Raw genomic sequence first — 15,737 nt, forward strand, 5'->3', positions numbered from 1 at the left:
TAGGTGATACCAAGTCTCTCGTTCCTAGTCTCTATGAACTGCTAGTTGACAAATTTTCAGTTCTATGAGGATAGCTGCCTTAGTTTTGGCATAGCCATTGTGGTAATAATCTGTGACATACATTTGATTATTTTAGGTTATTCCTGCAGCAGGTGAAGAACAACTTCTGCTGGTCGACCTGGTTCGCTCTATCAGTGTTATGAGAACAGAGACTGTCATACAGACAGTGAAAGAAGTTCTGAAGCAGCCTCCAGCCATAGCAAAGGACAAGGTATGGAAACTGTAGAGATCCTATTGATTTATGATGTCCTCATGAAGAAGCTTAGGACACTGATAATATGGGTACTTCATTCACAAAGCTGAGCAGCACAATCTGAAAACTTTCACTGTGTCTAAGACATAAATGATGAGAAGCATAACTTTACAGAGGGATGTCTAAAAGGACATTTTAAATATTCTATTAAGTTAAGCTATGTGTTTAGACATTTCAGTGACATTATAGCACTGTCGGTTTTACCTGGTGAGGGGGAAAATAAGCCGTTTCTTTCTGATGACACAGGTTTCATATCTTTTTCTAGAAACATCTTTCATTGGAAGTCTGCATGTTGCAGTTTTTCTATGCTTATACTCAAAGGTAAGAAAAGCTAAATTTTATTTCTGTCATCGGGAGGCAGATGATTCACTTGAATATTTTATATATTTTTCATCATAGGATGATGAATAGTCTGTGTAATATAAAAAGGGAAGAAAGAATGGATTTGATCTATAGGTTCATTAAAAAAAAGTGGTTTATTTTGTGAGTTCCATAGTATTCCATATTTCTTCCCCCGCCTAAAAATCCTGCAGGTAATCTGCCCCCTGCCCAAAGGGTTCTTAATTGTGCTGCAACTCATTTGTGCCACTCCAGCTTTGTAATGAAAAGCATTTCTTTTGAGAATGCTCTTCTTCTGCCTTCATCTGTTTCCTAATGACTTGGTGTAGCAACGTAGTATTAAAAGAGTCTGTAAGGGTGGTGGCTCTCAGTATCTGACAGGAGAGTTGTGAGGTAAAAAAAAACTGGGGGAATACCTGAGTAAGATGATGTTCTCATCAATAACATAGCTGCTCTCTCTCCCTTAGGATTCCAGTGACCAGCTTAGTAGACAGCTGGGCAGCACTGCTGCTTCTGTTAAAAGATTCCATACAGGTTGGCCTTCCAGCCCCGGGACAGTTCCTCATACTTGGGTAAGTGCTCCTGATATTTGCTGTTTTCAAATATGCTCAAATGTAATTGTGTGAAATTATTCTGAAGTGTTAGTGCTTTTCAATCTCCGTCTCTTACTTTTGGCTGGTAGAGTTATTGCCTGAGTTCTATGGGTCTTAGCAAATTAGTTTCTTCTCTGAGGAATGGCTGCATATATTAAATTTTATATTATAGTATGATATAAGCCATGACCTTACCTTAATGATTATGTCAGTGATTCAGGCTCTTTAAGTAAGTTTCTGATTTTTTTGTAAAAAATAACAATTACTATTTCTTAGGTATTTGAAGCCCACTTGACTGGGCTGAATTCACAGCATGGAAACAGTTTTGCAGACTAGAAAATTAGAAATAAAATTTTGACTATGATTTTCTGTAAAATGCTTCAAGGACCATTTTCTTCAATATTCTATCTTCCCTAGTAAACTGTCTCTAAAGATACTTCTGTATATAATCAAATAAAATATGTTCTTGGTAAACTCTTACAGTCAAAATTAACTTGAGGAACTTGAAAAGATGTTTCCCGGAATATTGATAAGTAGCAATCCCTGAGGGTTTAGTGAATAAATACTGTGCAGATAAATGTCTTCAGATTTTTCCTAACTCTGAGAACTGCTGAATAATGTATTATGAGAGGAAAATCCATATTTAACTTCTATGTTTCCCAGTGTTCTTAATGAGTTCATCATGAAAAACCCAAGTCTGGAGAATAAGAAAGATCAAAGAGATCTACAGGTAAGAAATTTGTTGTATGTGTCTTGTGAAAATATTGAACAATAAATCACAGAATCATAGAATGGCCTGGGTTGGAAAGGGCCTTAAAGATCATCTAGTTCCCAGCACAGGAAGGATATTGACCTATTGGAGCAAGTCTAGAGGAGGATCACCATCTTGATTAGGGTGAGGAGGGAGCACCTCTCAAGAGAAAAGAATGAAAGAATTTGGTTTGTTCAGCCTGGAAAAGGAAAGGCTCCCAGTACCTGGAGGAAGCCACAAGAAAGATGGACAGGGACTATTTACAAGGGCATGCAGTGGCAGGACAAGGGGGAACTCTTTAAAGAGAGTAGATTTAGATTAGATATTAGGTAAAAAATCTGTACTGTGAAGGTGGTGAGGCATGGGAGCTGGTTACCCAGAGAAGCTGTGTATGCCCAGTCACTAGAATTGTTTAAAGCCACTTGGATGAGGTTCTGAACAGCCTGCTTTAGTGTAGGGTGTCCATGTCCATGGCAGTGGGGTTGGAACTAGATGGTTCAATGTGCTAGAAATACTTGATAGCAGTTTTGTAGTATGAAATTATTCTTGTAATATTGTCTCCTTATATTTAAAATTTGTTGAAAAACTCATTTGCTGTGAAGTTATTAATCACTGATATAAGTTATATAAGAAGATATAGAAGTTATTTGAAAGCAATTCTGTGTGTGGTTATATGGATTTTCTACATGTCAGGACAATGAATACAGCCCTTCTGCACAAAGTTCTTAAAATGTGTGTGGGTTTTTCTCTACCAGGATGTAACACACAAGATAGTGGATGCCATTGGGGCGATTGCTGGTTCTTCCTTGGAACAGACCACTTGGCTAAGACGAAACTTAGAGGTTAAGCCTTCCCCCAAGATCATGGTTGATGGAAACAACTTAGAACCAGATGTTGAAGGTAGGTTCGTTTTCATCTTTATTTAAAACAAAATATTAGTTTTGATGCTAAAATTAATGAAAAGAACAGCTTTGCTATATTTGAATATATGTAAAATTCTTCAGCATTGTTCCAGCACTACTGTGTCTGGGAAAGCTTGTGCATCTTCAAAATTTGTTTTTAAAATATGCTGTAAAGTAAATAATGGTTTGAGAAAGCTAACTTTGGACTTTTTTTTATTATCTTCATTTAGATATGCTCTCTCCAGCAATGGAAACTTCAAATATAACTCCATCTGTTTATAGTGTCCATGCATTGACCTTACTTTCTGAGGTAAATGTTTCCTTGGAGATAATGAATAGTGTCTTATAATGAACTTCTATATTGTGAAAAGCTTTGGGCTAGAGGCTTGGAGAAGGAGATTTAATAGGAAATACTGATTCTGGGTCTTGTCACATAAAAGTATAAAAAAAATTTATTACTAACCCATTGAGATGGATGAGGTATAAAGAAAGCATGGCCTTTCAGATGTGTAGTATAGCAAACTTTTTGATTGTAAACTTTGTGAGTTTGTATTTGTGATACATCTTATTTACTGCTGATAATTGCAGTCAGTCTTTGAATGTTTTCTTTAGTTGTAGTTTATTCTCTAGATTGCTTTGACCAGGAGCTTGTGCTTCTGTGCTTTTACCTTAGTGTGTTATAAAAATGATAGAATCTTTATATTCTGGATTTTGCATGGTTCCTGAAATGTGATCACTTCCATCATAACTTAAATGTTCAGTAAAGAACATTACACACACACAAAAAAAATGCTGAATTATGGGTAAAAAGCGATTTAAGAATGCATTATAACGTATCTTCCTTCTTGTTTTATAGGTTTTGGCTCATCTCCTGGACATGGTTTTCTACAGTGATGAAAAAGAGAGAGTTATTCCTTTGCTTGTAAATATTATGCACTACGTTGTGCCCTATCTCCGTAATCACAGGTATCTTTTTCTTTAGTTTGCTGAATTGATGTAGATGTCTACAGCCAGTAGAAATTTGGATGACGGCACTTAAGTTGAAACCGGTATGATAAGGATTAGATGTCTATCAAACTTTCTATAGAGCAACAATTCACAATTGGTTTATGTTGATTTTTTTCTTTGTTTAGTGCTCACAATGCATCCAGCTATCGAGCTTGTGTCCAGTTATTAAGCAGCCTTAGTGGATATCAGTATACAAGGAGAGCCTGGAAAAAGGAAGCCTTTGACCTCTTTATGGATTCCAGTTTCTTCCAGATGGATGCTTCATGTGTTAACCAGTAAGACTTTATTCTTCTTCTTTATATCAATGCTCCTTACAAATTTTATGTATTCCATTAACATATGGGACAAAATTTCCCAATAGATCTTTACTGAGAGAAATAGAGATTTTTCTGTGGTTTAGGTTAGCATGTGAAATATGAAACTTATATAAGGTATATTTCCATGTGCAAATCTATTTTTTTAAATAATCCTAAAATTAAAAAAAAAGTTCTGAATATAGTTAGTATTTTGTAGAAACATAGAATGATTTGCATTGCAAGATACCTTAAAGATCATCCAGTTCTAATCCACTTGCCATGGGCAGGGACACCTTCCATTAGACCTGGTTGCTCAGAGCCGCATCCAAACTGGCCTTGAACACTTTCAGGGATGGGCCATCCACAGCTTCACCAGGCAACCTTTGTCAGGGCATCACCACCCTCACAGTAAAGAATTTCTAAAGATCTAAATCTGCCCTCTTTGAGAGTAGCATTACTTTACTTTAAAAGTGATTACCTTGTGTTCTGTCACTCCATGCCATTGTAAAAAGTTGCTCTTCAGCTTTCTGTAGGCCCTTTAGGTACTGGAAAGCTGCTACAAGATCTCCCTGAAGCCTTCTCTTTACCAGTCTGTACAACCCAACTCTCAGCATGTCTTCACAAGAGCGTTGCTTCAACCCTGTGATCATCTTTGTGGCCCTCCCATGGACCCCTTCAAATGAGTCCACATTCTTCTTATGCTGGGGGTCCCAAAACTGGATGCAATACTCCAAGTGGGGTCTTACCAGACTGGAGTAGAGAGGCAGAATCACTTCCCTTGATCTCTTGGCCATGCTTCTGGTGCAGCCCTGGATGCAGCTGGCCTTCTGGGCTGTGAGCACACATTGGCAGATAAAATACAGTTTTTTTGTCTTCAACCGCCATCAGCCCCAAGTTCTTCTCAAAATTGCTATCAGTATTCATTTTGTGGCCAGCTGGCATTTTGCTTGGAATTGCTCTGACCATTCTGCAAGACCTGGCCTCTTCATGAGGTTCTCATGTGCCCACTTCTTGAAACTGTCAGGGTTCCTCTGAATGTCATCCTTTATTTTCTTGTAGAAGGCGGTTCAAGAAACATAGTTTCAGATCAAATAATACCAAGTAAATGGTACCATATAAAGCAGAGAGCTTGGATTGGGAACTTTAGCCTAAACTTAAAGAGCAGAAAAGGTTTTGCAAATGTTCCTGAGAATTCTTTCTTTCTTTTGTTGCTTTTCTGATTTGTGTACGAATTTCCTCTTTTAGTTGGAGAGCTATTATGGATAATTTGATGACACATGACAAAACCACATTCAGAGATTTGATGAGTAAGTATTGATATAGTAGTGACTTCTCCCCAGTATAAACATTAAATAAATGAAAAATAAGTATCTTAAAGACAAGACTTGTTCGACATTTATTTCAATTTGGTTTATTCAGTGTTTTTTGTGTTTTGTTGGACTATTTGTTTCTGGAGATCCATCAATAACCCACAGTGAGAGAATTTGATACCGTCCTGGCACACAGTGAATTTTGCCTATATGGCAAGGCTGATTAAGCAGAATGGGTGGGAGTGGTTTTTGGTTGGTTTGGGTTTGAAGATCTGACACTAACTCCTTAAAAAAAATTGATTCTGAGCATTTGAATTTTCTGAGCATCAATACATGCAAATTTCATTTTTAAAAATGGCTAAACTCTTTCCTAAAAGCCCCTAAACCCAGCCACTATTGTGTATACTTACAGGTTGTCTTTCAACTTTTTTGATTTCTAGTTACAGATTCAAATTTCAACACGTACATCATCTTAACATCTGTTTGGAAACTCCATTATTGCAAAGGAGAGAGTTATTTGTGCCTTGAAGTGGTGCAGAAAGGAAATTCATAAGTTCTTGGCTGCACTTTGTGTTTTCTCTTCCAGCACGAGTCGCTGTGGCCCAGAGCAGCTCCCTCAATCTGTTTGCTAACCGAGATGTGGAGCTGGAGCAGCGTGCAATGCTCCTCAAGAGACTCGCCTTTGCCATTTTCAGCAGTGAGATAGACCAGTACCAGAAATACCTGCCAGACATACAAGGTCAGTAAATATGGATCGTTTAGTGGACTTCTTCTAGTTAACTGTGGAATCCTTGTATGAGAGAGTAACAGCAGGTTAATATTTTATCCTGCAATATCCGTGTGTGATACAGTTTCCTTAGCTGAAGCAAAGATTTTGCAGATTTTGGTTTTAAGTCTTAACTGCAAGATATGCAGCTTTTGTATTGCCAGTTGACTTTAATCCAGATAATTTCACTGATCTGTCATTTTATCCCTTGATCGATATCCTTGGATACCTGCACAATGTGTTTTGACATGAACATTGAAGTACAAAAGCCTACTGACCTTGACATATTGAATTCCTGACTTCTTTTGCTGGTGTTTTTTTCTCTGTTCAGTTTATCTGTCCTATTTATCATTGAAGTTTATTTCATACAATGACCCTTTACCTTAAGTGACTGGGAATGGGAACTGCTTGGATATTTTATTAAGATGATGCTAACAGTTACAACAGCAGCTTTTTGATGTATCATCTTTCCATGCTATCAAAGGGACCCTTTGATCTCTTCTTGTATATGGAAAATCAATTGCATCAACTTTGTTTCATTTTTTATTCTGGGATCTGCTTTCTGTAAAACTACTTGGATTGTTGGTTGTTTGGTGTTTTTTTTTTTTGTTTGGTTTGTTTTTTTGTTGCCTTTTTTTTGACATTTTTTAAATTTCCATTCAAGTCAGTAGCTGAGATTACTATGTTCATGGAATCAGGTGATTTTACTGGTCTGAAATGCAATATGCATGTGTGTCGGTTTGACTGAAAACTTTCCTCCTGTCTGCATGTGTATAGATTGAATGCCTAGAGGTGATTGTTATTCAGTAAAACTGTATCGTCCCTTTGTAATTTCTCAAGTACTATGATGATGCAGTGTTTTAATAACAATGATACATACAAGTTGTTCAGGCTGTTTTTGTGCTGTTTGGAATCTGTTAACTCCCCCTGCTGTAATGGGTGAAACTCTGTGTAACATAAGCAAAGTTCCCAGATACACTATTGCATTTATGTAGAGAACTTAATCAAAATAGGCAACTGCACTATTTAGAGGTTTCTCTTTTGTTCCTTCTTTGGTGGAGTGGTTTTATTCTGTCAGCATTTCTTTATGTTGACAGAATAAAACTAGTAAAGTATGGGAACAGTAGAGTGGCAGATACTTCAAGTTAATATTGAGAGTAAATGAGGGAAGGAGAAAATTCTGATGGGATTTTTTCTGAACTGAGGGATCCTTCTTGGCTTTTTGTTTCAGAAAGGCTGGTAGAAAGTCTCCGGTTGCCACAGGTGCCCACCCTTCATTCCCAAGTGTTCCTGTTTTTCAGAGTATTGCTTTTAAGAATGTCTCCACAGCACCTTACCTCACTTTGGCCAACCATGATCACTGAACTGGTGAGTTGCAGGTGTCATTCATTATTTAGAAGACTGGGTGCACATCTGAGACACAAGTTCATTCCTCCTCAAGACTTCTAAGAAAATCTCCTCTAGAGATTGTACAAATAAATGTGCAGTAGCCACAAATTGAAAGCTGACTTATGTTCATAGTCCTGATGTCTGTTTTTTGTGATGAAATTGAGTATCTGTTGGTTTACACTGTTTCAACTGTCTCCTGAATTAAATTTGCATTTGCTCTTATTGTTCCCTACTGAATCCCACTTCACTTTCTGCTTATGTATGTGCACCCTCTCCACCATTCGCACTCCCGCTCTTCTTTTGCAGTGTTCCCTGTTTCTACTTCCCTGATCATTCTTCCAGCAATAGGGATGAGAATCCATGTTTTATTGGCAGTTGATGGTCCTTCAGGTCACATTGTGGCTAAATTTTATGACTAGATTTGTACAAGGCTTGGCTCATATTTCTTCTTTCTCATTTACTCTTCATAACAAAACAGTAAAAATACGTGTTTACAGAGCTACTACCTGCAGAATCTCCCATGTTGGCTGTTTGACACACTTCTGGGGTTCAGCTTTGGCAGTGGGAATGGAGGAGAGTGGTTGGTGCATACTGTGATCTATTCAGCCTGTTATTCAAGGAGTTTCCAAGGGGCTGAATGACAGAGGGAACAAACCAGAATCTGGCTGTGATGATTTTTTTTCTCAATCTGCAGTTGCCTAACCTAGTCCTTGAATAACCAGAGATCAAAGCAACAGATGGAGAAAAGCTATATAAAATATTTTCAAGTGTGTTGTTTTAGCAATAGATGTATTTAATTTTAAGCTTGCCAGTAGTATGAATACTAGAAAACCCATTCTGCTCAATGTGATCTTCCGATTTCTGTGCTGTCCTCTGGCCTTCACACAAGTTACCATACTCTTGGAACTACTTGCAGTTAGCAGGATTGTGGTGCTTCTGGGAATTCACACCTGAGCCTGACTGCTCTATTAAATGATTCTTTATTCTTATTTCGTTTAGGTATTGCTCTCTTTCTAGACAGTGGAGGGGGGTTAGCCTTTGAAAGGTTTCCTGGCTATAAAAGAGTTCTTTGTGGCTTTTGTGTATTCATAAGGGATGAAACAGCTTTAGGATGTCAGTGTCCACTCCTACAGGAGAGAGAATAAAGCTCCAAACTGTTTGTCTAAGGCTTATTACTCAGCCTTTTCCTGTGTTTTTCTGAGTCACAGTCCATTAAAAATGCTCTTAAAATGTCACATTTGGTCTTCAGGTGCAAGTATTTTTACTGATGGAACAGGAGCTCACTGCTGATGAAGACATTTCCAGGTAAATATATGAACTTCTTGCTTGTTTAACTTTATAAAAATCCCTTGGTATGCTGATGGGGAGTTGAGGCATTCTTTAAAATAATTTATCTTAGAGTTGTTGAAGGACAAGTAAAAGCTAGTTCAGTCTGACTGCAGTACCAGGGACAGACTGTTCAGGACTAAACAAAAGTCCTGCTGTCAGATTGCTCATAAATCACTAAGGGAAATTACAAAATATAAGTGTCTGAGTTCTTACAGTGTGTGCCTGACTAAAATGCACTGCTGCTGCAATTAAATTATGCATGGCATGGCACAACTTATATATTTTCTGTGTCATACACTTATTCTAAATAAGACTGATGCACCCTTTATTTTTGTCTAAATAAAAGTGTAGCTTCTTCTTGTGTTAGAAAAGTGAGGTAGATATTTTTTCTTGTTTTGTTTTCCATTTTTGTCTCATCTATTTTCTGTACAGTGTGATCCAATTTCAGTCAATGCTAGCAGCAGAGGCAGATTTCTCAAATGAGCCAGTTATTTGCCCAAGTTTTGCTCACTTTTTTCCTAGCTTCTTTCTTTTTTTGGAGAGTTTTTCCCTTCAATAAAGTAATATCAACATGACAGAATTTTAAATTTCTTCTTAATTTGAATGTCTGGGAATAGATACAGTGCAACACGTTCACTATATATTGACATTTTATCACACATATATATGCATACAGAACTGCACTCATGGCACACACTTGATTCAATTTATGCATTCAGGATTATGCTGGTAAATAAAGAGTTGTGAGTTTGTAAAGGCAAGTAAGAAAAATAAAGTTGTCATGGTGGCAGAAGGTCATTATGACTCACCTCCCTGCTATAATATATTTTAGAACTTCTGGCCCATCTGTTGCTGGTTTGGAGACAACTTATACAGGTGGCAATGGTTTTTCCACATCCTACAACAGCCAGAGGTGGTTGAACCTGTATTTGTCTGCTTGCAAATTTCTGGACTTGGCTTTAGCTTTACCATCTGAAAACCTGCCTCAATTTCAGATGTGAGTAGAAAACATTGTCATTTAAGTTTTTGGATATTTTTCTATGCTTCTTGGTAAAATTCTAGTGTGCAAAAGAGTCTTTGTTTTTCTGTTTCCCTTCTTTGGTTGGACTTCAGCCAGGGCAGCTCATAGTTCATTCCCTCACAGTATCTGAGTGACCCCCAGGGCAAATGATGCTCCATATCAAATTAGCTCAAGCTGGCTTGATTTAGCCTGTGGCAAGGGATTTGCCACACTTGAGACGTCGTCAGTAGTAGTGAATTATTCAAGTATTTTATTTTTAAAGTATTTAGTTGCAGTAATGCCTAAGAAAAAATACACCCACCCAATCTCAGTGAGTAATGCATGAGATCTGCACATCATCTCAGCATGACTTGCTTCAATTACTCTTACACAGTCTGTCTGGAAGATGTGGCAACAAACCTCCTTAGAAAGGGGATCGCATAGGTTTTTAGTGGTCAGTAGTGGGCACATGTACAAATTGCTTCCTCAGTGCCTCTGCAGTTCTGTTCCCTTGGAAAAAATGATTGCAAAACAACTTGCATTTGCTGGAGATCCTGGGAATGAGAGGCCACAAAGCACAAAACAAAGTATCATGCCTCTTCCTTTACACTGCACATTGGTGACTGTGTGAAGGCTGCTGCCCTGGCACAGCTCTATAGACACCCCTAATTATCCTGCAGTTTAAAAGGCACTCGGGTGGGTTAGAGGCTAGAAGGATTTGCACACAATGTATCAGGTTGTGCCCTGTAGTATTTCTAAATCTAATGTTGAAGGGGTTTTTTTAATTTGTTTTTTCTTGTGAGGGTTAACTTTTTTTTTCCTGCCTCCTTCTCTGATATTTCACCAGATTTCCTCAACCATTCATATTTTTGACTGTTCAGAAAAGCCTGCATGTTCAGTGTGGATAACATCTGCTTGTGTTATCTTGTGGCAGGTATCGTTGGGCTTTTATTCCAGAAGCATCAGATGATTCAGGCTTGGAAGTACGAAGACAAGGAACACATCAGAGGGAATTCAAACCCTATGTAGTGCGTCTGGCAAAGCTGCTGCGAAAAAAAGCAAAGGTGTGTTGCTTTTTTCTTTTGCTTTTAACTGAAAAGTTTCATGTACAGTAACTCACAGCAGTGTTTGGGTTTGGATATTTTATTTTTTTTTTTTAACAATGAAGAATGGAAAGGATTTTTTCTGGTGTAGGAGATACCAGCTGGAGGAATCTCAAGTCAGCATCAGGCAAAAGCCATATATAAGTATAGAAAAAAAAAAAACAAATCAAACAAACAGAAACCCAAGGCCCAAACCAAACAAAAAAGCCCCAGAACTAATCAAACTGACAACAGAAAGATTCATAACCTGCTATGGTCAAGATGATTATGATCACTGACTTTGGATTTCTAAATTCGAAGCATTATTTAATTAAAAAGTAAAAGGTAAATTAAATTTAAAAGTAAATTAAAAAGTAAATTATTATTATTATTATTATTATTATTATTATTATTATTATTATTATTATATGACTGATAGTAGTCAGATACCAGTCTGACTACTACCTTTTTGAAGTAGAAAACCAGTTTGGTTAATAACAATCAAATATTTAAAAACCTGTTGCATTCCTAAACATTACAGAGCTAAGAGTGTTGAGACTGAACAGAGCCTGGGACTGTGATGAACAGAAGAAGGCAGAGATCAGTAGAAACAGTTCTGGGGAAATCTTGCCTGCACAATTTGTAGAGTGGGAGCAGAATTAGGGTTATCATTATGTTGGTGCATAGTATGTATTAAACCCCAGGTTTGTGGGTTTGGAGGCCTGATCTGCTGATGAAACCAATGGAAGCTGGCCTAGCCCTGTCCCAGGGAATTCCCTTCTGCTGCCACAAAGTTAAGAACCTTGCTGCCAGATATTTTGTTGCTCCTTCTGTGAGGACAGAGCCCTCTTAAACAAGCAGTTCACTGGGAAATGATGGGTGAGCCAGGGAAGCAGGGAGGAAGTACAAAGCCGTATGGCAGAAAGTTTTGAAGTTTTATTCTCAGGTTTCTCTCTCTTTAAATGTCTTCATCAGGGCTGTAACACTGGCAGCTTGCTGTAGCTATTCCCTTTACAGTCTCTAATGTCTTCAGTGAGTAAAGGAACTACTGCTGAGATACAAGTGGCTACATTAAATTTAGGAATAACTTAGTTGCAGACATATCTGAACCATTGAAGCAAGGCTCACAATTATGAGGTAAAACTAGTATCTGAAGCATATCTGCATTTTGCATTTTAGCATTTTTGAACCATGAAGATGAGACTAAATTTCTCTTCTTGCATGTATAAAGGAGTAATAAATTTGAACTGCCTGTTCCTCAGGCATAGCCTCTAACCCTGGTGTTCAATTTAGTATCTCTTAGAAAAGTTTTCACACTCCAAGTAATCTCTGTGCATGAATTTATACATGATGTGTGATTTATAAATATACATGCTGCTGGTAAGTACTGTATGCTGAGATAGATGCCCAAAGTCAGGACTCCTGCAGTATGCTTCAAGAATTCAGAAAACTTCCTGGAATTTCTGGAACCCCTTAGTCATGGCAGCAGTTGCACACTGAACCATAGGTAGGTGTATGATAATGAGATATACATGAGATAATGAATATTGACTTCAGGCCATTTCTTCCTTTTGCAGAGGAGAACACTATTACATATAGTTGTGGGGTTTTCGTAGAAAATAAGTGAGAAAAATTGAGTGGATCCTTATTTTCCTTCAGGACATTCTGACTCATGTAGATTCATGTAGTATGGTGTTGCTCAAGCTCTGCTATCTGAGGGAAACATTCTGGAAAACCTCCTTTGGCAGTGCTGGAAATAAGCATGGGCACAAACTCTGGCAGTGCTGATTTTGTCTAGCAGTGTTTTGGCCATATTAGCTTGAGTCTGCCAAGATCTTGCTGGATCATGGATTTGTCGGGGTGGGTGATTTTTGTAGCTGAAGCACAGCACCCAACCAAGCAACAGCACGGCCTTCATGGCAGAGTATTCTTTTCATATATGAAATGCAGTCTGAAAGTTCTCCTCTTTCCTTCCACAGGACAAACAGGAGGACTTTAAGACGGTGGTTTTGGAGGGAATGGAGATGGCCAAGCATCAGGTGAGGGTGGCCTTTGATGCTTGAGTTGTGAAACAAGCTTGCCATAATAATACCATCACCTCAAGGCCCTGGGCACTGTTTAGTATTCAGTAAGAACTAAGAGAGATCAGATTTGTTATAGAACAAAGCTGAGAGAATTTTAAGGTATGAGAACCCTTATTTCTATAGATAACTTTTATTTTTCAAAAAGCAAAAGTTTTTAAGTTGGTTTCCTGTACAAAATAGATTACAAAAAGCTGATAGTTCTACGAAGAATTATGATTGCAAATCATTATAAAATTAAATCGTAAAATATTTTTTGTCAAACTGCAGGTGTGAAACACACAATCTCTGGTTGGTATCCATCAAATTAACTTGTTGTTGTAAGCATCTGTGGAGTTATTGATGTTTGCTTAGCCAATACTGCCATGAGGAAATGGCTTGGATGGGTTGTATTTCATTGCTCAGAGCTGGAATTTGCACATGCACCCATTTGGTTGGCTGCTGTGTGACACTGATGCTGCGTGCTGGGGGCACATCCTGCTCACCACTGGGTAATTCTAAGCGTAATACAAAAACAGTATGGAAGAAACTTCTCCTCTGTGAATACAATGAGAATTTTTTTAAGGAGAAACTCTAAAATTAGTGGCTTCATTTAAAGAAGGAGGCATTAACAACTCCTTTTGTGCTGGAAATTTAGTCTTCCCTTTGCTGTGATTCCCTGTGAGGCTTTCTTTTCAGAAGACTTGTAAAACTAAAATAGTGATCTCCTGTGGCAGGGAGTCAAGCCACCAGATACATTCATACTGAATTTAAATCTAATTGGGGTTTGCAAAATGGGTGCCCTGTAGGCTTCTCAATTGCAGGTCAGTTGCTCCATTTAAAGGGCAAAACCTGTGTTTATGTAAGTATCATGTCTTGAAAAAAAATCTATTTGCTCAAAGGCTGTGCAATCAGTGATCCTTACCTTATGCTTTGTTCCCACTGTTGTCCTTTCCCCGTCATTCTTCTTTCATTGCCAAGTGGACCCCCTGCCTCAGCCACAGGTGCTGGCAGGGCAGTGGGACAGAGGTGGGATGGGGTGGATCCACAGGTGGCTCTTCTTGGTAAGGCCTTTGTGCTGCTTTTCTCCTTCCTTGCAGAATAAAATCCAATAGCGCTGGGATTCTACTTCATGGTAGAAGTTCTGTGTACTGGTTTGTCAGTAACAGTACAAACAAGGTGTTTCTAGTGGCGATAGTACTTTTCTGTCTAGATTTCAGTATGATTTTTGCCTCACAGATAAAGGAAATAGGGAAGAACCGGGATGTTGGTGCTTGGGTATTTCAGTATGCACATATTTAAGGCAGCCCTCAGCAGGGTTACAGCAGTGTTGCTGCTGTTGATGAACATCTGGTGTGTGACTGCTGCCTTTGCTTATGGGGTTCCTGAAATTCTTTCCTTTGACATTCCCCCAAGAAATGGAAGGAACATAATAGCTGAGTTCTGAGAATACACCATGAGTAGTAACTGAGCCATTTTCCTTTGAGAACAACTTCTAGTGTTTCTCAGAATGTCCATGCGTGTTATTTGTGATACTAAAAATAGCACTCATTTTTGCTATTTCCAAAAACTCTGAACTCAAGCTGCAAAGTGAAGATGCTTTGTATCTATTTTAACCTACTCTGGGGTTTATAATGACTGGTGCTGGTAGTATCAGCTGGTGAAGTGTGAGTGTCACCAGAGAGAAGCCTGCTCTGGAAAGCTTCTGAAGTAGCTCAACTTCCAGCTGTCACCAGCTTGGGCCATTTGTGTTTCCCACAGGGTGCTGCCTGGGAACAGCTCCACAGCACTGCAGCGTGGAGGCTGCCTTGTTTTGGGACAGCCCTGGGGTGAGGTGTTGGACTCAAATGCCCACAGCAACTGTACCTTTAGCATCAGCTGATTGCCACCTGTGTGCTCCCAGCCACTTCCTCTGCAGGGCATGGTGAGGGGGAACAGAGGTTCTGCCTTGGAAGCTGCACTTCACCATTGGTGTGTTTTGTGCATAGGACAAATCTTTTTGGAGTTCAGAAAAGTACTGTGTTATGCATTAGTCTTTTGTTTTCACCGGTGCTTTTCCTGTTTTGTCGTGTATTATTTCCCATGTCTCTGTATTTGCAGAAAAACCTGGAGGAGGATGGCTCAGGGAAAACACTAAGCTGGGAACCAGGTCACTTGCTTTTAACCATCTACACTGTTCGCAGCATTGAGCAGCTCTTGCCTTTCTTCAATGTACTCAGCCAAGTGTTTAACAGCAAAGTCACGAGCAGATGTGTTGGACACTCAGGGAGCCCTGTCCTTTACCCCAACTGTTTTCCGAGTAAGGACATAAAAATGGAGAACCTCAAGACCTTCTCCAGCAAAGCAAGACAGAAGATAGAAGAAATGGTTGAGAAGGATTTTCTTGAAGGCATCATAAAATCATGAACCAAACTGGTACTGCTCAGCCTATGTGTAGTGTAACTATCCAAATGAAATACTGTATCTTTCCCAGTTGTATAGTATTCTTTTCTTATTTTGTATGTAATGAAATACTTAATGTTGTATTTAAGTTAAATATTTGTAAATAAGAGAAGTTCTGGATGTGGCCTGAATCAAGTTTAAATATTGGTGGCTCATA

General features: G+C 38.6%; 1 protein-coding gene across 1 annotated transcript in view; it reads left to right on the forward strand.

Moving 5' to 3' along the window:
• DOP1A (DOP1 leucine zipper like protein A) overlaps positions 1-15,549 on the forward strand; it is a 59,724-nt gene extending 44,175 nt beyond the window's left edge. Inside the window, exons 24-39 of the mRNA XM_062489838.1 lie at positions 137-271; positions 579-634; positions 1,120-1,224; positions 1,909-1,975; positions 2,752-2,896; positions 3,129-3,208; positions 3,755-3,864; positions 4,032-4,181; positions 5,448-5,509; positions 6,099-6,251; positions 7,510-7,646; positions 8,917-8,972; positions 9,829-9,993; positions 10,931-11,060; positions 13,058-13,117; positions 15,239-15,549. Of these exons, the coding sequence (XP_062345822.1) occupies positions 137-271; positions 579-634; positions 1,120-1,224; positions 1,909-1,975; positions 2,752-2,896; positions 3,129-3,208; positions 3,755-3,864; positions 4,032-4,181; positions 5,448-5,509; positions 6,099-6,251; positions 7,510-7,646; positions 8,917-8,972; positions 9,829-9,993; positions 10,931-11,060; positions 13,058-13,117; positions 15,239-15,544 (1,917 nt within the window). The 3' untranslated portion in view covers positions 15,545-15,549. The remainder of the gene's footprint in view (positions 1-136; positions 272-578; positions 635-1,119; positions 1,225-1,908; positions 1,976-2,751; positions 2,897-3,128; positions 3,209-3,754; positions 3,865-4,031; positions 4,182-5,447; positions 5,510-6,098; positions 6,252-7,509; positions 7,647-8,916; positions 8,973-9,828; positions 9,994-10,930; positions 11,061-13,057; positions 13,118-15,238) is intronic.
• The last annotated feature ends 188 nt before the right edge of the window (positions 15,550-15,737 follow it).

The sequence above is a fragment of the Cinclus cinclus genome, chromosome 3 (assembly GCF_963662255.1).
Source record: "Cinclus cinclus chromosome 3, bCinCin1.1, whole genome shotgun sequence".
In the NCBI taxonomy this organism is placed as follows: domain Eukaryota; kingdom Metazoa; phylum Chordata; class Aves; order Passeriformes; family Cinclidae; genus Cinclus; species Cinclus cinclus.